General features: G+C 41.9%; 3 protein-coding genes across 8 annotated transcripts; 2 read left to right on the top strand and 1 right to left on the bottom strand.

Annotated features, from left to right (window-relative positions):
* Positions 1 to 1,404: 1,404 nt before the first annotated feature.
* LOC148412515 (excitatory amino acid transporter 5-like) lies at positions 1,405 to 10,391 on the top strand. Of its 2 annotated transcripts, none has more exons than XM_088433069.1 (11): positions 1,405 to 1,714; positions 2,662 to 2,741; positions 3,515 to 3,730; positions 5,629 to 5,671; positions 5,745 to 5,958; positions 6,171 to 6,270; positions 7,128 to 7,361; positions 7,442 to 7,636; positions 8,441 to 8,575; positions 8,663 to 8,748; positions 9,821 to 10,391. In XM_088433069.1, the coding sequence occupies exons 1-11, from the start codon at positions 1,553 to 1,555 to the stop codon at positions 9,997 to 9,999; spliced, it is 1,644 nt and encodes a 547-aa protein (XP_088289195.1). In that variant the 5' UTR covers positions 1,405 to 1,552; the 3' UTR covers positions 10,000 to 10,391. The 2 variants fall into 2 exon arrangements, with proteins under 2 accessions (XP_088289195.1, XP_088289194.1); XM_088433068.1 differs by having other exon boundaries at positions 8,663 to 8,825; positions 9,853 to 10,391.
* Positions 10,392 to 11,893: 1,502 nt separating this feature from the next.
* On the top strand, positions 11,894 to 15,209 carry LOC148412514 (uncharacterized). 2 transcript variants are annotated; one of them, XM_088432389.1, is made up of 9 exons: positions 11,894 to 12,061; positions 13,050 to 13,195; positions 13,265 to 13,377; positions 13,482 to 13,638; positions 13,705 to 13,797; positions 13,885 to 13,917; positions 14,319 to 14,404; positions 14,472 to 14,706; positions 14,909 to 15,209. In XM_088432389.1, exons 1-9 carry the CDS (start codon positions 11,986 to 11,988, stop codon positions 15,050 to 15,052), a joined length of 1,083 nt encoding a protein of 360 aa, XP_088288515.1. In that variant the 5' UTR covers positions 11,894 to 11,985; the 3' UTR covers positions 15,053 to 15,209. The 2 variants fall into 2 exon arrangements, with proteins under 2 accessions (XP_088288515.1, XP_088288514.1); XM_088432388.1 differs by having other exon boundaries at positions 13,879 to 13,917.
* Positions 15,210 to 17,562: 2,353 nt separating this feature from the next.
* Positions 17,563 to 23,119, bottom strand: LOC148412513 (ELAV-like protein 1). Of its 4 annotated transcripts, none has more exons than XM_088433368.1 (7): positions 22,976 to 23,106; positions 22,259 to 22,318; positions 20,649 to 20,826; positions 20,211 to 20,314; positions 19,379 to 19,532; positions 19,086 to 19,311; positions 17,563 to 18,821 (listed from the first exon to the last, which is right to left on the bottom strand). In XM_088433368.1, the coding sequence occupies exons 2-7, from the start codon at positions 22,292 to 22,294 to the stop codon at positions 18,497 to 18,499; spliced, it is 1,023 nt and encodes a 340-aa protein (XP_088289494.1). In that variant the 5' UTR covers positions 22,295 to 22,318; positions 22,976 to 23,106; the 3' UTR covers positions 17,563 to 18,496. The 4 variants fall into 4 exon arrangements, with proteins under 4 accessions (XP_088289494.1, XP_088289495.1, XP_088289496.1 ...); XM_088433369.1 differs by having other exon boundaries at positions 20,649 to 20,823; XM_088433370.1 differs by lacking the exon at positions 22,259 to 22,318 and having other exon boundaries at positions 22,976 to 23,119.
* Between the last annotated feature and the right edge of the window lie 339 nt (positions 23,120 to 23,458).

The raw sequence follows: 23,458 nt of genomic DNA, 5'->3' as shown, positions 1-23,458 counted from the left end.
ATGTCTTTTCCAGTGTCGCAACATTTACACTGGCTATATTGCTCCCGATGGGGATTTACAGGTTATTGGATTGGTGACAAGTGACGTCGGTGGACATTGTTAAGAGAGGCAAGTTCAGGACGGTCGAGGCCATGACGTAGGGAAGCTCAATAAGGCATGCGGCAGGGATAATTGGGTTTGCTGGGGGGGCGTGGCTTGGTGATTCAAGCTGTTTAATGCCACTCCCACCTGATGTGTCCTGCAAAAGCTAAGGTCCCATTCACATAGGTGTTGTGTAGATCTTTTTCTTATTTCTTTAAGAACATTCGAGTAAAGATAATATATGCACGTCCACAACAAAACAATGATTCGGTGTAGTTTATACTCCAGGCCTGAAGGGGCGCTCTATCAAAATAAAACAAAGATAAGTGCGCAGTGTGTGTTTTAACCAAACCATAGAACTTTTGATTTGAACACAGATGGAGCAACACATGTAGACAGACAATATAACAATAACTCATTTAGAACCAAAAATTTCCGCGAGTGGGCAATCTACGAAAGCCGCCATACTGCATGTTTTAGATGTTTCTGTCTTTCAACACACTCGACTCAAATGACCAAGCTCATTATCATGGCTGCTGAAGAGCTTTCTTGTGTTGTGGAGGAATGAAACATCAAATACATGCAGGATAGCAGCCTTCGCGGAGCAGAGTTGCCAACCCGTGTTAACTTAACTTTTGGAAAAAAAAAAATTGGGGTTGAGTGTATAGGCCTTTAAAAAAAATTAAGAATACGTCTTTGGGATTGAATGAGATACTCACAGGCGTATATTCTTTCTGTTTTGCAACTTAGTCTTCCTTGTGTTTCACGGTCAACCCTACAGAGTATTATGTAAACCGCCGCCCTCTAGTGGTCAAGGCATGTATATCAGAAGCAGCAGCGCAATATCCACTGTGCAGGTAATGTTTAAAAAAATATTTTAATTCTTTATGTCATGTGCATTTTAACGCTATTTGTTTGGATGTTTTTCAATGCTCTCGTGTTTTTTTTTTTCCTGTCTTCTGGGAGGCTGGAACAGATGAATGCTTCCCCATTCATTTCAATGGGGAAACTCATTTGACTTACAAACAAGCCCACCGAATGATGCCAACTCTTAAGTCAAGCATTTTGAAACAGGAAATGACTTTTCATTTAAGGTGCAGTTGCCATAGGTGAGCCGGCTCGCCCGTTTCTTTGTGAATGAAAGTGCGGGTGATTTTCTCCTAATGAGCTACGAATGGACTCCGCACCCGCATCTTGTCCTGAACCCTCTTAAAGCAAAAGGCGGGAGGGAGTCTCTGTTGGCATGGAAGGAGGATAATCCAATATACTGGGAGACTTTACCGGGAACGAATCAGGAAACACTCGCACTCTCCCAGACCTGAATGAACAGCTCATCCTTGAGACCAGAGCAACGCGGGATTTATACGGGTAGAGAGCAACACGGGATTTATACGGGTAGGCGGATCTCGGGGAATACTCGGTGTACCTCACCTGGGCGGATAGGGCGGCGGGGCCGGGACGGTGTGTCAGGATGGAGTGGTGGAAGAAGATGCTGCCAAATATGTCGCCCAAGCTCAATGCGTACGTGAAGGAGTACTGTAAGAGGAACGGCCTCCTGACGCTGTCCGTTTTTGCTGTGGTGACGGGCTGCGTGTTGGGGTTCCTCCTCAGGTCGCTCAATCTGTCAACGCAGGTAGGAGATGTCTTCCTGACACTTGTTGCTACTCTAAAATCAACGTATGCACTGCCGGTCCAGTAAAAATTCATTCTGGACGTCTATAGCCGTCAATGGAAGTCAACGTTTTAGATTATTCACAGCCTGTACAGTAAATATGGATCTTTGAATGAATTAAATGTTCGTTATTCTTCTTTATTTACCGTAGATTGTATATTATTTTCTTCTAATGCCAGCAATGTTTAGACCGTTCGTTGAAAGACCAGTCTAAATAAATTTGACGCCTATAGCCGTCATTGGCAGTGAGAGTTAATTATTTATTCGCAAAATGGCAGCGTGTCAGTAATTTACCGCAAGTAACGCATTTTTATTATTCTTATACTAGCAACAAGTAAAATAATTAAATCGCCCTTCGCCAGCCCAGTAAAAATATATTTTTTTACGTTTATAGGCGTCACTGGCAATGAATGAGGTGTATGTTCATTCGCAAAATGGCGGATCATCCGTTATTTACTGCAATTATCACATTTTTATTCTTCTTATCCCAATAGAATAATGAAATCATTAAAAAGTGAAAAAAGCAAAAAGGAATTTTTGACGTCCAAATTTGTCATTGGCAGCGAATGAGATACATGTTCATTTGCAAAATGGCAGCTTCTCTGCTATTTACTGCATGTAATGCATATTTATTCTTCTTATGCCGGCAATGTATTGTCACAAATAGAAAAATTAACTCATTCCTTGCCAGCCCGGTAAAAAGGAATTTCTGACGTCTATATCCGTCATTGGCAGCGAATGAGATAAATGTACACTCGCAAAACGGTAGATTGCCATGTATTTACTGTAAGTAATGCGTTTTTAGTCTTATCCTGTCAGCAATGTAGAGGAATAAGTAGAATAATCAAACCATTCTCTGCCAGCCCAATAATTTTCCGAGTTTTATTTCCGATGCCCCGAATCGCCAGGCCAAGATCTACTTTTCTTTTCCTGGGGAGCTGCTAATGAGGATGCTAAAGATGCTGATTCTGCCTCTCATCACGTCCAGGTACAAAATTCATTTTGTACCACATTCATTTACCACATCTTATCATATGAACAATACATTGATTTGATCTGTACTGGTTATTCTAACCAAGTCATTCTTTAACCCTTGTGGCAGTTTCAAATGATGGAAATTCCTTTTTTTTTTTAATCAAGCACTAGGGAGCTGAAATTTCCAGCACATGATTAAAATATGAAGGATTTCAAAATGCAATGATTCTGACATTTTTTTTGTGATTGCCACTGGGTGTGCGAGATTTTGTGTACAAAACTTTTTTGTCCAAATTTTGGACCATATAAAACCATTGTAATGACAATTTTTGAGATGCATTTTAATAGGATTTATGACATTGACTTTCCTGCGATTTTTGCAACATTCCATTGAGCGGCGGTCAAACTATGTCAGCAAAGGGAAAATTCTTTGTTGATTTGTGTTTCAACTCAAGACAGTAGGTGGCGGTAAAGACCAGTTAATAGCAATGTCATCGTCATGACTACAAAGCCAGACCATACCATTTTTTGTTTTTGTGGGTGTCGATAGAACTGACGCCACTGAACAATATGAGTGGTTGAAGGAAAAAAATATTCATAAATAACTAGTTACTACGCCTTTAAAAAAATTTACAAAACTTGGACAAAAAATGCAATGTGTTTGCAGTGTGTGCACAGGGGTTCAAATGTTTGTTTCCAAAAATAAAGGGCCGATGTCGCAAAAAGAAAGTAAATAATCTGACTCGCAAGCGGACTAACCTCAGGCCTTCTACTTTGGCGCTGCAGTCTTATGTCCGGTCTGTCATCCATGGACACCAAGGCCAGCGGGCGTCTGGGCGTCCTGACCATCACCTACTACCTGTGGACCACCTTCATCGCCGTCATCGTGGGCATCGTGCTGGTTCTCATCATCCACCCGGGGACGGGCACAGAGAAGGACAGCCACCACGCCAGCTCGGGGCCCGTTATGACTTCGGCCGATGCTCTGCTGGACCTCATCAGGTAAGCAAACACCATTTAGGGGTCAGGCGAAGCAAAACAATGACAAATGTATTTATTATAATGCAGTGCTTTGCAAGTGTATTCGTCCTCATAGAAAAGAGAAAGCCTTTTGCGGACCTCCTGTATATTGTGCTAATAGCATTACTGTATCTCTAAAAATCCATAATAAAGTATACTATATAGTAAAATAATAAAGTCTACCTAAAAACTGAATCCTTTTTAAAATTATCATTTATAGAGTGTTTATACTATACGAGTTACAGGTTAGTCTAAAGCTGAAAAAAATATTTCCAGGGCTAATAATAGCATTACTGTATCTCTAAAAATTCCTAATAAGTATACTATATAGTAAAATAATGAAGTATACCTAAAAACTGTATCCTATTTAAAATGATCATTTATAGAGTGTTTATACTATACGAGTTACAGGTTAGTCTAAATCTGAAAAAAATATTTCCGGCGCTATGTGGCATTCAAGACCCTGATAAAGTTTGTATTATTGGGGGTGCAGGTTTTAGTGCTGGAGTTCGAGAGATCAGTCTCGGTCTCGTCTCTGAACCAAAAGTATTTTTATTCAAATATCTTTGCGTCGGACAAAGGTGGACCTGGGATTTTTGATGGAGCCCGGTTAAGACCAAGCCTGTAAATTTTTACCGTAAATTGGCATCACGGCTTGTCGAATACACTTAGACCCGGACCTTTGTGACTCTGACTTTTGTGACTCGGGCTTGATTTCGAACCAGAGATTCCAACAACCTTTGACTTAAAAAAATCAGAGAGTAAAGTAGTTGCAGTGTCACGGGCGGGCTAAGAATGGGAAAGCGTTTATTACTAAGCTGTTAATCCCGCACTCACTCGCGGCGTCTACGCTCGCTATGAGTGCGCTTAAGCTAAGGGCCATTCATGTAAGAGCGCCACGAATACACTGCCGCTTAATCTGATTATTTAAGAGCGTCGTGTTCGTCTGCCTGCCGTCGGCTAAGCTAACGCTTGACATCGGAGTCCACTTGCGTGCTCGCACAGCCCCGGTCTCGCCCCGGCTGACGTACGCGGGATAAACCCTTCGGAGAGGGGGGTCGTTGGTAAACAACCGGGTTTTACATGGGCTTTGCTCGGATCCCAACTCAAATGACCTGACCATTCGTGAAAAAATATTTGATAGAAACACGTGACAGAAAAAAACGGGGCAAACTCGAATGGATTTTTTTTTCAGATTCATCAAGATGGTATATTCAGAATCAGTATGTATTTTTCTGTCCTAAGGTTTACTCAGGATCTCATCCAGACTCAGATTTGACTTGGATTCTGACCTTTGTGACTCAGACTCGGGCCTTTGTGACTTAGACCTGACTTAGACCTGGACCTTTGTGACTCCGACTTGACTTAGAGCCGGGCCTTTGTGACTCTGACATGACTCTGACCCGGACTTTTGTGACTCGGACTTGACTTAGACCAGGACCTTTGTGACTCAAACTTGACTTCGATGTAGACCCTTGTAAGTTGAACTGGACTCAGACCCGGAACTTTGTGACTCGGACTTGACTTTGACCCGCACCCTTGTGAATCAGACTTGACTCAGACCCAGACCTTTGCAGCTCTAACTTGACTAATACATGAACCTTTGTCACTCGGATTTGACGCAGACCCAAAACGCTGTGACTCAGACTTGATATAGACCTGGACCTTTGTGACTCAAAAGTTACTTTGACCCAGGCCCTTGTAACTCGGACTTGACTTACACCCGGACCATTATGACTCGAACTTGACTTGGACCAGGACCTTTCAGACGTAGGCTTAACTTGGACTCGATGTAAGCAAACTTGACTAAATCCCTGGTATGAGCTATACGAGACGACAAAAACCCTAACCCTGAAAACCCACAATTTTTTCTTTTATAGGAACATGATCCCATCCAATCTCATCGAAGCAACCTTCCAACAGGTAAGCGGATCCAACCTCCAAAATGAATGTGGAACATCTCCATGAGAACTCCTTCCTGTGTTGTGGTTTCCAGTACCGAACAGACTTAGTGCCCATCGTGCAGAGTTCCAACGCGAAGGAGTCCCAAGCCAATTACGTTTACGTCATGCCCGACTATCACAACCCCCGCCTAGGCCACCCGGTTTTCCTGGACATCACCCCGGCGCCAGACATCAACTACAAGATCGTGCCCAGTACCAGCAAGGGAATGAACGTCCTGGGGATTGTCATCTTCTCAGCCACTATGGGTAAGATGATTAGGTTAGGTTGGGTTGACGGATAAAGGTTAGATTCTTGGGGGTGACCTACAAGGTTTGGAATTTGTGGGGGTAAATTGAACTTTATGGATTTAGGGGCAGATGATGCATGGTTTTCTGTGTTGGAGATAAGGGTGAATTTTTTGTTATACATGGAGAAACGTTGTGGAGAAAACCAGAAGTCGAAATCTGCACGTTTTCAGGGCTGCTCCTGGGGAAGATGGGCGAACGTGGAGCGCCGCTAGTCAACGTGTGTCAGTGCATCAATGAGTGCGTCATGAAGATCATTAACGCTGCCATGTGGTGAGGGACATACTCACACACACACGCTGCCTTGAAAAAAATAAACACAGAGCACAGGCAGATTACGGCTAAAAATAAAGAGCGCACCTGAAGTGCCCTTTCCACTCAGGGGAGGAAAGCCACTGTGGTATTAAATACTAGTGAGAAGAATAGTTTGTAATGAAAAACAAAACTTAAATATTATATATTTGCTACATTTTGAATTATAAGGTACATTTTGCACAAAAAGGAACTTGTGCAGCACGGCCGCTACTTTTGGGCGCTATTAGCTATAAATTCCATATCCTTGATAGTATAAAATAGAATATATATATATATATATATATATATATATATATATATATAAATAACACACAACAACACACAATATGTAAATGTTGCAATTGATTGGTTTAACATAAGGAAATCGCTTGACAACACTAATGTATATGTACTGTATGTGTGTAAGTAACAGTAATGAAGGAAAATGCTGCAATTAGTTAAAAAAAATGGACAACACTAATATATATATATATATATATATATATATATATATATATATATGTATGTGAGTGATATATACACACACACACAGACATATGTTCACATATGAATTAATGTTTAAAGATAAAATGTAATTAACCACGATTAAGGAAAATGTAATTAATTACTTTAAAAAAATAGTGGCTTGAAAACTAATATATGTATGTCTGTAATCAATAATACAGTAAGCAAAATTTTGTGATTAGTTAAAAAAAAAAATAATCGTTTAAATATATATCGTTAAAAAAAAAAAGAATCCATGGCTTGAAAACACTTGCATACATACGTGTTGTAATTTTTGCACGTAGGAAATGCAAATAATTTGCATCCCGCAGGTACTTCCCGTTCGGGATTGTGTTCCTGGTGGCGGGAAAGATCCTGGACATGCATGACCCGGCCCACCTGGGGGAAAAACTGGGCATGTACTTCATCACGGTCCTGTCGGGCCTGTTTGTGCACGGCCTCATCTTGCTGCCCCTCTTCTACTTCTTTTTCACGCGCAAAAACCCCTTCCCCTTCATCAGAGGCCTCCTGCAGGCTCTGGTCATCGCCTTGGCCACATCTTCAAGGTGAGGACGTTCGCGCGAGCGCGTTCGCGCCACCGGCGAGCGCATTCCCGACCCGGCTGACCCGATCGGAACGCTTCCAGCTCGGCCACCCTGCCCATCACCATGAAGTGTCTGCTGGAGAACTGCGGCGTGGACCGTCAGATCGCTCGCTTCGTGCTGCCCGTGGGAGCCACCATCAACATGGACGGAACGGCCCTGTACGAGGCCGTGGCGGCCATTTTCATCGCTCAAGTCAACGAGTACGACTTGGACTTCGGTCAGCTCGTCACCATTAGGTAGGCGACGTGGAAACGGTTCCCAAATTTTTCATCTTTCTCCAGTTGTTCAAGCGAAAGGAGAATGTAAAAATGTCCGTCACTAAATTAAATACTAAAATAAATCAATACTTTAGTAGTTAATCAAGTACTAAGGTAGCCGAGTAATCGATTACCTGAGTACTTGAATGCTTGAGTAATGGAGTAGTAGATATTTCCCCAAATAACCAATTCATTTAGTAGTTAATTGCCTAAAGTAATTGATTACTTTAGTACTTTAAAAACTGAAGTCATCAAATACTTGGAGTACCTAAAGTAGTCAAATACTTTAGAACTGAATTCATTTATGCTTACTTCTTAACTCACCAGCCATGTTTGGACCTTTCTTTAGCCAAATACTAAAAAAAAACGTGAAGTACCTGGAATTAAATGTCTGAACGATTTTAAAATAAATACAAAAATAAATAAATAAATACATGAATAAAAATACGTTTGGGATTGAGTGTAGACTTTAGTGCCATCTAGTGGTGAACAAAATACCCGGTTTAAATGTTAGTAACATGCAAAAATTATTATAGAAATGAATAAACGATTCATTTATTACACTGAGTACGCCCTGTTGTTTTTTTGTGATAGGTTTTTTCGTTTGTTTTGCATTCAATGCGGTTTTCCTGTTTTGCGTGCCTTTACGAATGCAGCAAAGGTGCCGAGGGAGAAATTAATTTTAGCGAGGGAACTCCGTACAAGCCCCGCAATTGGCCGTCTAGCCGTCTAAGGTCTAAACCCGCTCCCGGCTTGCTGGTCTAACAGCCCGGCTTCTTTTAGCATCACAGCGACGGCGGCGAGCATCGGCGCAGCTGGAATACCTCAAGCTGGCCTGGTTACCATGGTGATCGTCCTGACCTCTGTGGGGCTACCGCCCGCTGACATCTCCCTGATCGTGGCCATCGATTGGGTTTTGTGAGTCCCGCTGCAAAGCGCTTGAACGGCAAGATAGGGTATTTTCATATGGCGCTCAGGTCGATGACCCCGTCTGGTTACTCGCAGGGATCGCTTCAGGACGATGATAAACGTCCTGGGTGATGCCTTGGCGGCGGGTATCATGGCGCACGTCTGCAGGAAGGACTTTGAGAAAGCCGCCGCAGCACCGACGGTTGCCACGGATGCCGCCGCCCCCGCCGTCGTCAATAACGGAGGATCGTCCAAACGGGTGAGGAGAAACCGCGCGACGCAGAGGAAGACAGTCGAGATGTAGCGTCGAACTTCTTAATAATTGGGGCGGGCATCCTTGACTGTCCCGCGATTGGATTCGATTACGATTCCTGAGCGTGTGAATCGATTCAGAATTGGTTCGATTCAAAACGATTCAATTGTATTTAACGGGATTCCTGCTTCAATATATACAGGAGATATCGGTCAAAGTGTATTTTGATTTTTTTATGTTATTTATGTTTTATTTGTTCGGAACATGTCTTTTTCTGTTACTATTAATAATTATATATATATATATATATATATATATATATACACACACACACACACACACACACACACAAACATAAACACTGCGCTTTGATTTCGAGTTTTGAGGCTACGATTCGATTCAGAATCAGTTTTTTTCCAATTAAAATTGATTTCTGCTTCAATTTTAAGATGTGCAAAAAAAAATCATTACAACTTCTGTCTGACACTGTCATTTAGTTTTATCTTGCATTTATCATGTTTTGAATAAACAGGAAAGTGCCTTTTTCCACAAAAAAAAAACGTGGACCAGCTGCTACGCTTTGAAGCTAGCTATATAATGTATAGCTTTTAAAAGATATAATAGGATAGGATGAAACAAAATAAAGGACATCTGGATAGTAAAAAGGTATAAAAAGAGAGTGTCATTTCACAGGAAATCTCATTTCACTGTATCAACGTACCGTATTTTCAGCACCATAAACCGCACGGAATTGCATGGAATCAAAGCCACAGTGGAGCATTTGCATTCTGTTATGTATCCACTAGATGGTGCTGCTCTCAAGAGAATGTCTACTCCGATCAGAGAAGTCAGCAGTTTATGCAGTTAACGCATGATATAATCCGTGTATAAAACACACTGGATTATAAATCGCACCGTCAGTTTTTTTTTTTTTTTTTTTAAATGTAGGGCTTTTAGGTGCACCTTGACTTTGACGCATCCTGGTTTGTAAACCCGTTTCGAAGACTTCCAAACATCTGCTTTCTCCCAACAGAGAGACACGGTCATCTCCGTAGGCAACCAAAGCGTGACCCTGTCCGACGCCCCCCTGATCGCGCACCGCTGCGATTTTGTGTTTGAGGTGGACGGTGACAACATCCTGGAGAAACCCGTGGCCTGCTACAACTTATGCCAAGTTTGACATGGTTTCTCGGGAGCCTTCCGCGGACACCCAAGGCGAGCGCCGTAACCTCGGGATGCGATCGGTTTCTTTTCCAGTGCCAAGACAAAAAGAAAAACCTTGACCACTTGCGCTGTATGTCTCCTATGAGTACCTGAAGCCAGTTAGATCATATTGAGTGTGACTAGAGTAGGCCTGAACCTAGGCCTGGTTTAGACTCCATTCCAGATGCCTTAACATGATCCGGTCATGCCGAGATAGCAGCGTTTGACTAACGAAATCACATTGTCGATTGAACCTCTTATTTAGACATCGAAATTGTTCTAGAAGTCGCAAGAGATGATTTTGTTTTTATACCGATGGCTGTTGTTTTTTTGTGCATATGTTTTCCAATTAAACGTTGGTTCACTCCACTTGTCTTTTTTTTTTGTTTGTTTATACCGCAGCAATTTTTGAGTAACTTGTCCCAATCAGAAAACACGCCTACCTAATTGCATGTCACAAATTTGCATTTGTTTTTTTTTTTTTTGGTGAAGGGCCTTCGATAAATGCCTTTGCTACAGAGATCACACGCGGTTGGAAATATTTTCACTTTTTTTGTCAGGTGCACCCAAATGTAACAAATGAAAGAACATTTTGTCCTGTCCTCAAAGTAACAATTTACCATGCAGCCCAATGGTTAAATGTAGCTTTATAAAATTAACAACATTCTTTTTCTTTCAAAGATGTAAAAGTCCCAATTGAAACAAAATTGCTGTACTGGGAAGAGTGGAAGAATGTTTGGATTGCGCCATTTTGACAGTTTTCAAATACCCACTGCTTCTGCAACTGCAATTATTGATGCTATCTGCTAGCATGTCAATGACATTTGGCATTATTTGTTAGCATTAAGCTAAGCTGATTGTCCTCAGGCAATGACTATTGTGAATGAAAATTTAAATTCTTTTTTTTTTTATGGTTGACACTACGTTTCCAGTGCTTGAAAGCAACGCAGATCATCAGCAAAACCGTTTTAACCACATGCTTGTAAACTGCACTCATTTTACATTTGGAAAAAAAAATATGCTCCTGAATCTTGCTTTGATTTTGTCCTTCAACTTCAAATTACTTACTGAAATAGAAAAAAATAACAGCCCAGCAAATTAGCTGGTATGCTAACAAACTCATGGAGAAGCAAAATTGAGTACGACACCTTAAGTGTCAATAAAAAATACTGATGCGTTCAATGACCACTCACACAGTACGGCACCTTAAGTGTCAATAAAAAATACTAAGTAAATGACACAGCAACACAATGACTGATTTAAATTTGTCAAATAAAAACCGAAGATATTTTTTTTTTCATACATTGTTTTAGGCTACTTGGTTGATAGCTTCACTGGTAATACAAAAGGTGTTGAACTTTTTCGTAACCAACTTTGTTCATTTAATTAAAAAAAAGACAATTTAGATACATTTTTCCGCACTTAATATATTTCTGCGGTATCGATCGATAACTGGTATTGGCGTCGAATCAAAATCAGCTGACTCGGATCCAAATAAATGTCATCAAAATGTCATCGTAACTTCCTTAATAAAAAAAAAAAAAAACACAACAACCAATCAGCAGTTTGACCATTGATTAGATTTGTTATCGATGATTCCTTGTAGTAATCAATTGCAAATTTCCTTTACATCCAATTTGACGTTTCTGCTTTTATTTTTGAAAATCTCCTACGCAACATATGCAAGCAGTTATTATTTTTACGTGCGTTTATTTCAATAAACGTGGTGTTTTGACGTTTTTCTGATGCACTGGTGAAATAAATGTAAAGCCGTTGTTGGTATTTTACAAGTAAGCGTGTAGGCTTTGTAAGAAGAACGCACTCGTCATTATGGGCGTGTCGTTTGGGGTTTATTAAGCATCAGCGCTTCCGGGACGACTCCCGTGCGTTCCAGGTGTTCATTACGGTTCTGTTGCAAGTTCGCAAGTCAAGCGTCTATCCGAACTGCCTGTCCGGAAGTCGAATGGCCAGAGGCTTCAAGATGATCCATCAAGTCAAAGGCGTTCTCCTTCTTGTTTTAAGTGTCCTTCTGAGCCGTGGTGAGATCAACATTTATTTACAATTAGGATGAATAGAATTTCAGTTCAACTTTTGCCGTTTAAAATGTGACGTCATTACTTCGGTAAAAAGCGACGTTTCATTTGAAATTATAGTCCTTTGACTCTTCTGACTTGACGCGAATGTGTGACGTGTAATCTATTTACAGCTTCTTTTAAGATTATAGTATTTATTTTTCTGAACAATTTAGAGCTTGAAAAAAAATCTTTAATTTGACTTGGTAATGGTAGAAATGATCAAAAAGAAACGTTTTTTTCTCACAAAACGTCTCATGCAGTCCTAAAGTGAAGTTTAAAAACGTTTTGTTTTGATTTTATTTTAATAAATGCTTTGCAAGTTATCGGTTTAAATCTCACGAGACCTTTCTGGTTAATGTGAATATTTTGTATCATTAACGTAGCTCCGCACAGCAGTATAAGCGGCGAAATTGAAATCAATCCAAGATCTGTCCACGTACTTGCCATTGACGCAAGAATGAATACATTGCAAACATTTTAACATTGTGAGAAACATTTTGATAACGCTAATGATAATGCTGACGCTAAGTGGACAACATTGATATTACACCATGCGCACAAGCGCGACATTCTATTGGGAAGCAGATTTGATTAAAAATGTATTTATATCACGTTGTATTGATTTCGGTATTTCAACGTGTAATGTTGACGTTCATTACATTTTAGCCCTTTGACTCTGCATTTCTTGATGAAATACTGATCTATCATTCCCCTGAAATTAGTGAATAAATGACGGACCGAAAGTGGAATAAATAATGAAATTAATGAATACTGAAAGTTATATAATGCTATAACCCCCAAATTCCTTTTTAAAAAACTAATTCTGAATTATTCAAACGTTTAAATACCCAACCAAAGACATGGGACGGGGCTTCATTGTGGCCAAAAGTATTATGGTATTTTATATGTGCACTTCTTTGTTCAAGTCCGTTCTTGGTCAACTTTTTTGCAGGGCATTGTGGGTGTCCAACAGGCTGGCTGGACCACCAGGACAACTGTTACTACATCTCCGAGGACACCAAGACATGGAGGGAGGCCAACGCCCACTGCCTGTCACGTGACAGCAACCTGACCAGTATTCTGGACGACGACGAGAAGGTCACGTGAGCTCTCTTCCACCTAATTTATCTCGCGAGTACGAGCTCCATATTGCGGGATCGCTTGCAGGAATGGTTGAGGACAACGTTGGGACGGGGCAAGGCCTGGCTGGGCCTGACGGACGAGGACGCCGAGGGAGTGTGGAGGTGGACCGACGGAAGTCCCTTCAGACCATCCGTGGCGTAAGTGCCGCCAATCAAATATCTCAGATCCCTCCTGGTCGTTTGTTGCTAGGAAGATTCTATTTGGCAGGATCTCTGTGTGAAATGTTTTATTTTTTTGGCAGGAACTGGGGGAAAGGTCAGCCCAACGACTTCGCCTACGGCAAACAGGGCGCACACTGCGCCGCCACCGTGGCCAACGAAGGGGGTCGCTGGTACGACTACGACTGCGACAGCACCGAGGAGAACTACGTCTGCAAACGGGCCAAATTGGTGACAATCGTGAGTGGCCGTCGCGCAAGAAAACGGGAGCGACGCTAAGCTAACGGCGCCGCGGCTCGCTCTAAGGTGGTGCCGCACGCCCCTGGACCGCTGGACGCAAACCTAGAACTGGCAGTGGAGGTGGTCACCAAGATGGCCGTCATTGGAAAGGTCGTAACCGTGAGTAGATGCCCGCCGAAAGCGGCGTGACCTCATCGCGGTGCTAACTGTCTGCTGCCCCCCCCCCCCCATGTCAACGAGGCCAAGAAGCCGAAGCCACTGGTTATGGAAGTTGTCAAGGTGAGTTAGTAAATAGCTGGACTTTAGTGTCAGCGACTGCATTTGAATGCATCGTAGCCGCTAACTCTCTTCAACTTGAGTTGTAAATTTAACTAGCGCACAGGTATCAAACTCGCGGCCCGGGGGCCAGATTCGGCCCACCGTATTATTTTATGTGGCATGTTTCTGGCTTAAATACCAAACTTGCCAATTGTATTCTTTTCTCTCCTTCCTTCCTTCACATCTTCCTTCCTTCACATTTCTTCTCCTTTTCTTTCCTTCCAAATTTTTAAAGAAATACTTTGTCATATTTGTTGATTTTCTTTTTAATGGGAGTTCATTGATTTTGGTAGAATCTCTCGTTCATATATGCTCAGCTCTTAAGAATGAAGTTTCCTCGTCAACGTTGCATTCTCTTGTAGGGTATTCACATCGGGGAGCTGGTCAAAGGTCTCAGTGTGGGCAACGTCGTCACCATCACTGGGCGACCCCATCAGAACGCAAAACGGTACGAGTCCACATTTGCTACCAAAAGTCTGTTTCCACGGCAACATATTTGGGCTTTTGCGTCGCAGTTTTGCCGTGGACTTCCACGTCGGCGACAGCAATGGCGACCGCGCCATGCTGAACGCGATCACCGTGAAGGGTTACTACTACCGCAGCGACCGCATCGCGCTGCACTTGAACCCTCGCTTCAATAACTACGGATATGTCAACGTTTTTGTGCGGAATTCCTTCCTGGCTGAATCCTGGGGCAAGCAGGAGGTGCGGACAGACATCTTTCCCTTTGCACCTGGCCGTCTTTTTGAGGTAATGCCGATCACCGTTATATTTTACTCCCGCACGTTAAGTCAGATGGAAGTAAGCGTGGAGTAATCGATTACTTTGAGTATTAGATGATTGAATCCGAAAGTAAACTTTGTATGTCGAAAAGTAAACGATACAGTTCTAATTGTTCATGTCCTAAAGTAAGACCTGAGGAACTAGTATTTGGCTCTCCCTTGTGGTTTAGATGAGCGTCCGCTGCGACAAGAACTCTTTCCACGTGACTGTCGACAAATTCCAGGTGGACTACAAGTACCGAGTGGGCCTGGACCAGATCACGCGTGTGACAGTGAGAGGTGACGTCACGCTGGAAAGCGTCACATTGGTCTGACATCCGCGTCAAGTCTTTTCTGTACTTTATCGTTAAATACTGCCCCCTACTGTATGACTTTGTTGATCAAATTTGTATTCACTTTTTTCTACATTGTAATGCAATTGACTTGTAAACCTGTTTCACTTTTAGCTAAATAAAACTCCATTCAAAAGGTGTTGCTTTATGAAATAATTTTTTTCTCAGTACAAGGAGCATGTAACTAACAGAAATAAATCAGTCATTAGACTTCGAAAAAAAATGTGTCTCACTCGTTTTTCATTTCAAAAGCGATTTACATTTTCAATTCTGTTTTACAATGCATACGTTGTTTATGTAAGGTAAGGTATATATAAAGTATTTTACACGTTAACAAAACTATTAGCTACATGTGCTTGCTTGTCAGCAGGCGTTTTCGTGAAGGTGTGACTCACCTGTCAGATTTTTTTGACAGGAGGGTCAGGCCATAGTCCTTGGGTCCCGCTTTCTAATCTCGATTGCCTCCCTGATCCATCGCTGATGTTTATTTTCCTCGGTGGTGATGTCGCCAGCCTTTTCCCAACCATTGTGATTTTCTCTTTTGAAATGGCCTGTGATGGCTGACGTGATGTTCCTGTCGTGCCTTTTCTTTTATTGCTCGTTCGGAAACTTACAGGGATTCGAAGCTAGCGTTCCTTTTCTACTGACAACAGCACAGTACTTGAGACGGGATGGTTGCAGCACAGCTGGTGTTAATTAGATTGACGAGATGGTTGCAGCACAGCTGGTGTTAATTAGACTGACCCGCCAATCACCGTCACCCTTTAAAGGGACAGTGTGTAAGATTTAGAGCGTTTTTCATCAAAAAGGAAAACGTTAAATGATACGCAGCACCTGCGGCACCTCCTGCTGGTCGTAATAAATGATTGACAATTTCCCAAACTTGCAAGTGTGTTCTTAATGACCAACAGTTTGTTTTAAATATCATCGGTCTAGTTATTAAATATTACATGGGTGATGGCACTTCTCTGATGGTGATGGTGATGGCCATGTTAGTGCTGCAAACATGGTAAATGCACCACCTGCAGCACCTCTATGGAGGACCAAAAGTGCCAAAATTCAATAAATAAATGTACCATTCAATCGTTAAATATGTCATTAAATGATGAAATGTGTCATTAAATGTTTAAATAATTTAAACGTTTCATTGGATTAAACATTTAATTATTGACACATTAATAACATTTATATAATTATTGACTTATTATTGACACATTTATTTAATTAATGGCCACATTTATTTATTGACACATTTAATAAAATTTAATTATGACACTTATTTAATGACACATATATTTAATGATTGAATGGTACATTTATTGAATTTTGGCACTTTCGGTCCTCCATACACCTGCTGTCTGTAATGGTCTAAATCTTTCAGGTTTAAAGATGCAAAAACAATTTAATGCGCTCCCATCAGTTACGATGTTACGTTGCGTAAAGTACACTTAATTATAGTTTTCGTATTTGCAATACAGTTGTAGCTCAAGATATGAATGGGCTGCCATCAAGTCAAGATGTGACAAAAGTTGATTGCCAGGGCCAATCGCAAAGGTCTTTTGGGGGGGTCAATAAAGCCTCTGACGCTTATATTATTCTTGGAATTATACTACAGTATATCATAGTATCTAACAAAGATAGAAAAACACTGAAGCAGCTATGTGAAATCCAATACTTGTGACGTAGCGTTTACATGTTTTGAACAAGTCATAACATACTGCACACATTTGAAAGTTTCAAATTGTACTTATTTCTAACAAGTTGTGAGATTGTGGGGGGGGGGGGGGGGGGACTGCAGATATGACGAGGAGCACTGCTGCCCTTTTGATCCAGGCTCTGGTGTAATATGAAAAAAAATGCGATAAAAGGCACAGAAAAAATAACCATATGAACGGGGGGATTGAGCACAACTGTATTTAACTTAATGTAAAATATGTATTTGCAAAATAACAGTGACATAAAATATTTGCAGTCCCACATTGTTTCTTCAAATGGCCTCGAAACATATTAAGCTAAAACATTCTTGAAAATGCACAGCTTCGAGAGCCATAAAACATCATAAAAGTGACTGAGAAAATAGCGAGATGTACAAAGCTATCTTGCTGTCTTGGCAAAAAGTTGCCAATGTATTTTGGTTGAAAAACCACTTTTAGCTTCAGTAAACGATTACTTGCATGGATGACCGGTATTAATTTACAATGCTAAAAAAAATGTCAAACTTTTCACCCATATGGAACTCCCAAAAACTTCCCAAAATGTTGTCTGTAAATGTTACAAGAGCACAACAATTTTCATATTTACAATTACATTTAGAAAAGCAACAAACTACTGCAATTGAAATTTTGCTTTTCATTATACAAATAGGGCCGCATTCAAAGGATGAAAGAGCCACAAGATGATCCGAAAGCCGCGTGTTGCAGACCCCTGCACCGGAATCTAATATGTGATTGGCCAAATCAAAGAAAATAGAAAAAAAACAAACAAAGCAAAGGTTTCGCAAAACAAATGTATATTTAATGGTTGAGTTAAAAAGGAAACAAAAAACAAAAGCGTAATCAACAAAGGCCATTTGTTTCACTCCAAACATGAGATGAGCACTTGTTAAAACGTGTTAAAACAATGGAAACCAAACAAATAAATCGCCTCTGCTAAAGGGGGGGGGGGGGGGGGGGGGGGGGTGTCAAAGAAAAGCAACAAAAATGTTTGCTTCAGTTCTGATTAAACAACACAAATGAAAAGGGCAATGCCACGTTCAGTCAGTCTGATAAGTCTTGAGTACCTCTGCCCAATGTGCTGGTGGTGGGGGGCTGGGTTGGAGGGGGGAGGGGGGTGTTGAATAATTGGTTAACTGCTTTTGGTCCATCGCGATTCCCTCGTCTACCTCAACAGTTTTCCACACAAAAGAGGAGGACAGTCATATAAAGATGGGGGTGGGCGTTTGGAGCAAAGTGGGTGCGGGGGGGAGAACAAGGGGAAGACAATTAAAAGTGCTTTGCTCTCACGTTAGCGTCCATTGGTTGATTTGGATTCAAGGCCGCTATGTCTACTTGTGACAATATTCCAGGAGCGCGGGCTGCTTTTTCACGGGGGGAAAAAGCGCAGAGTAAAATCTGATTCCAAACAGGAAGGAGTAGTTAACAATTATCAATTGGGATTTTAACGCCCCAGTTTTTTTTTTGTTTGTTTTTTTTTTTAATTCTCCAACAGAGCAGTAAGAATACAGTATACGCATGTGAGTGTTACGGTTTGAACTTATTGCTGCCCTGTGCCTATTAACTAGCGAGTGTTGAATGACCCTAACACGGATAGTCCAGAAAAAAGTGAAAACCAACAACAAGCGACGTGGATAAGCTCCGAGACAGTGTTGAGCGAGCACGTTAAAGTGAGCCGATCGCACCTCCTCACTTCCCCTCCGGCCTCTCGCCTCTATTTGTGGCCCTTGCTGGTTTTGAAGGACACCTGCAGGGTTTTGTCGCCCAGGCGGTAGCCGTTGAGGCTAGCGATGGCCATGGCCGCCTCCTCGTAATTGGTCATGGTGACGAAGCCGAAGCCCTTGCACTTGTTGGTGTTGAAGTCGCGGATCACCTTGACGTTGGTGACGGCGCCGAAGGGGCCGAACATCTGCCATAGGACGCTCTCGTCGGATTCCTGGCCGAGGTTGTAGATGAAGATGCACCAGCCCGAGGCCGAGTTGCCTGGCACGCCCACGCCGCCTACGCCGCCCATGTGGTCCACGCCCATTGGGGAGAATCTAAGGAAGGAAGTCAGGATCAAAGCATGACTGGCACGCTACGGGTTTCTGCTGCAATTATTATTAGTCCACAGTAGGACTTTGGTGTTTTAAACAAAAGCACTTTTTTTTTGGGACGAATCTTCCTTGAATGGTGGCGAAAAAAAAAAAGATGAAAACAATCTAATCCTTAAGTTACCTGTAATAGGACACACCCATACGTGCATCTTACATTTGGGGAATCACGGTATTTACCGCATGACGATCCAGACTTAAGGGGCTCACCTGAAGCGCTGTGCCTGGTGGTGCATGGGCCCGGGGAAGCGTCTGGATTGGTTGTGGTAGAGCTGGGAGAGGATCTGCGTGTTCTTCATCATATTGGGGTCGGCGGCGAAGCGCACCGAAATGGGCTCGGAGGCACCGGGCGGCTTTTGGCCATTGATGTTTTTCGCCGCCTCCTCTGCCTCAGAGCGCTTGTCAAAGCGGATGAAGGCCTTTCCGCGAGACATGCCTGCGTTCACCGAGGACAAAGGGGTTAGCGAGCGAGCGCCAACCACGTTTCGGCGTCACCGTCCTACCTGTGGACTGGTCGACCAGCACGCGGGAGTTTATGATGCGTCCGTAGCGTGCGAACATTTCCTCCACGTCCTTCTGCATCATGGACTTAGGCAGGTTTGTGACGTACAGGTTAGCATCCTTGATGGTGTCGGAGCTGGGCCGCGCGTACGACACCTGCGACGGGAAGCAAGCCGCCGCACAATGAAAAGCAGTGTTGAGCCACATGCGAGCGCTTCATTCTATCACACGCGCGTGGATATTTGATCAATTACTATGTGTATTGGATCTTTAAAGAGGACCTATGGAAAATACCTGATTGCTTCAAAACATCATTGTGCATCTCAAGTGCCTTCCACCAAATCAAGGCTGAAATTTAACTGGTAAATTTTTTGGCCTAATTCTGGATCTGCATCCTTGTTGTGAAATTAAAATTGTAAAACAAAATAAAGGAGCTTCTGGGGCCGTCAGTATGTCTCGAAAAAAAATCTCATCAAAAATTCATAGCTCTCGACGGTATTCCACAATGTATGAAAACTGTCAATAAGTATTCATCTAAGTATGTCAGCTGGTGAGCTATCCTTTCATATAATGTCTCCTTTTAAACAAATCTTCAAACTCTCAATATCCGTCCCAAAAATGAATCCAATAAAAGCGTACGCGTTTAAGAAGGTTGTTATAAACATTTTTTAACGCAAACTTCTTTTTGGGGGGTAACCTATCAAACTCGCCCCCCAAACGGCTCCACGACCCGCATTTACTCACTAATTAGCGGACAGCACAGGCAACGTTACGTGACATGACATCGGTGGCATCGTTTGACAAATGGTAGAACACCTGATATGTGCACGTTACCTTGATAGTTTTGGAATGTAGCCTTAGTCCATTCAGTGATTCGATAGCTCTTTCTGCATCACTAGGGTTAACATAGTTAACAAATCCATACCCTAAACTGTGGCCTAGAAAAAAAAAAAAAAAGGAAAACAATAAAATAAAACAAAACAAAAAAACGTGTAAAGTTAGTCGCTAGTCTAAACAAACAAACAAACAAACAAACAAAACCTTCACAAATCATTAGAAGTATTTAGAATAAATCCAACTCTGGGCTGTAGAAGAACCTTCTAAAACAAACAAACAAAGATAAAAAAAATAATAATCAGCAAATGCCTAAAAAAGATGAGTAAAAAGGAAAAATGTCTGTTTCCCCACTTAACTTGTTGCCTGGGTTTTTTGTTCTAATAGCTCACCCGTGTATCGGCCTCCACCCCCAGACCCAAGAGCGCCCCGACCTACCTCCTACTTTATCCCGAATCAGCTTAGCCGACTCCACCTCGCCGACACTGCCGAAGAGGTTGCGCAGGTCGTCCTGCGACATGCCCTGCGGCAGGTAGTTGACGATCAGGTTGGTCTTGGCGTCCTTTGCGTCCTCGCCTGGCATGTCGAAACCGTTGGACATGTCGTAGGCCTCCTGCTGTTCCAAAGCGGGTGCACAGGGAGTTGTGTGAGTCAGGAGGCGAAGCAAAAAGAGTTTATGCCATCGTGCAAGCATCAGTTTATGGGTTCGTCAACTTATCTTGAGCAAAGACATTGACTTCACACACAGCACACAACCAAAGAGGGGGAGAAAAAAAAGAAAAAAACAAAACAAACCTTGGTTTGCATGACATTCTTGTTCGGCAATACACTTAAATTCGGGATGTCCTGATTTAATTTTGTTATCAGTTTGCAAAAAAAGTAGGGAGTTTGGGCTGCAACGATTAATTGACACCAAATTGCTTGTTTGTTTTTGACCGTTAAAGGGTCATTTTGAAACAACGCTCGAATTAAATTTGTCGGAATGCTCAATATTCAAGACTCAAATATTCTATTATTTAAAAATAAATAAATCTCAGGCAGGCAAAAATTCCTGGATGTCAAAACTCAATTTAGCTAGTTTATTATTGGTAAGAAATGCAGTGTCAAGAGCAAAATAGGTGATGTAAGAAAGCAATTGATTTGTATTGCGGTATTTGGAGCATTTGGAGTGCTCATTCCATGTTTACTAAGACATTTCCACAAGAAAATACTACAAAAAAAGTATTAACATGAATGATTTGAGATGATATCTGAGTTATGTCAACCAACACTCAAACTGCAATATCAGTACGGTATCAGACACCAAAAGCGTCTTCAGGAACATCCTAAACTTAAGTAGTGATGGATACACAAATTGTACCTTCCGTCACTTAGCATAAGACCATTTAACTCTTGTATCACTTTCACTGGCATGGAAAAATCAAGAAAAAACATTATTTGCAGTAAACCATTTTTCTAGGAATTACGTAAAAATGAATAATTTCCTGCGCCACCCTGGATGCACTCAAGAGACACAAATGCTGCAGGACTGTTGTTTGGAACAAACGAACGACAGGTAATCTCGTGTTTACACAAACAATCCCCAGTTCACAATCGCTTTAACATACCGAGATCGAAGTTACTAAAGGCACACGAGAGGAATTTGTGGTCACGACCCACTTGGAAGAAATGAACTAAGAAGTAAACCGCATTGTAGCGTCTCCAAACGACAACAGAGGTCAGTTTTTCTCCAGCCTTAAAATGTATAGAGCAAGGCTCACCGAATCTTTCAAAATTGACAGCCATTTCCAAAGTCTTCCTTGACTTACACCATTTTGTAAACTAACCAAAAATAGAGGTTCACGACAACATTTGTGTGAGGAGCCTCACAATCTTATTCAGGTTGACGATGCGATGGTTTGGTCCGTATCCGATCGGGATAGATCGCTCCCTCAAACAATTCCACTTACCAAAACCTTCTCCTTAAAAGATACGGATGTGTTGAAGGGAAGGTTCTATCTAATAATATTCTATTAGGATTGTACTTTATAGTAAGCAAAACAACTTACATCCAAGGACTGAATGTGTCCTCTACGAACAGCCATGAAGACACTTCACTGCTCCAGAAGCTGAATAAGGGGGTGGAATGTATTCACTGTTATTTTACTAACTTTTTTTTTTTTAAACATCGGAATTAACGAATATTACGTTAATCATATTTTGTTACATTGATTCAATGCAAAACTTCACAATGCAGGAGTTTTAAGGACCATGCATTTCAAAAAGGCTAGGACAATTTCACTCACCACTAAAAAATAATTAAAAAAAAAGTGTTAATGTGAAGGCGTTAAACACACGGACTGTCAGATAATTTTAAGAAAAATGACGCCATCACCGCGCGCCCCGGTCGCATTATTTTCACAGTTAGTGCTAGCATTAGCAAGACTGCTAATTACCGCGTCAACAACGTTCAGTCTTAACGCAAAATAAAACACGCACACAAATTTTAACACGCGTCTAGTGCGTTGCGAAGTCTCTTGTGTAACAAACGTCTTCCCGTGAGAGTCTCGCTGTCTCGAAGCACCGGGTTCCCATTTCTGGAACGCGACCGTTCGTTCCACTCCCGCCTGCTCGTACTGAAAATTCCAGCGGCCTGCTACAAGGCCTCAAAGCCTAGCGTTAGCTTTAGCCAAGTTAGCCGCAACCCTCGAAGACCACGCTGCGAAAAAAACAACAAACGAATGCAAATCCTCCATGGTGCATTGGTGAACATTTTGAAACCTCACCAGCGTTTGTAACAGGGGCAGCAGGTAGTTCTGCTTGGTCAAATTGCTCTCCCAGGGACCGTTTTTTGTCGCGCCGAAGCGAGCAGTCCTCTCCCCGGCCAGGCAGTTTCTCTCAAGGAACGTCGTGAAGGAATGACGCACTGACGTCACCATACGCCCACTCGACCGACTGTGTCTTGCTTCTTCTTCTTGTATTTTTGTGGCTGTTCGCACTTTTGAGCACATTACCGCCATCTATCGGTATGGAGTATGGAAAAGATATGTCCTTGGAAATGTGCGCATGGATGTTTTTCTTTATTCTGGTATTTTCCTAGAATTTCCAAAGCTGATTTGAGGATAATCTCTAGAAAGTGAAAATGTAACACAAATAAAATCAGACATAATCAATTAAAAGGGCAAAACAACTCTACTTTTGAGTTTCCCATGGACCTGAAGGGCAATGTGAAAGGGGCAGTGAAGTGTTTTCAAAATATCAATAAGGAG

The sequence above is a fragment of the Hippichthys cyanospilos genome, chromosome 14 (assembly GCF_059441005.1).
Source record: "Hippichthys cyanospilos isolate Australia breed blue-spotted pipefish chromosome 14, RoL_Hcya_1.0, whole genome shotgun sequence".
Classification (NCBI taxonomy): domain Eukaryota; kingdom Metazoa; phylum Chordata; class Actinopteri; order Syngnathiformes; family Syngnathidae; genus Hippichthys; species Hippichthys cyanospilos.
Note: the sequence above shows the minus strand (reverse complement) of the source record. Positions and strands in the feature narration are given on the sequence as shown.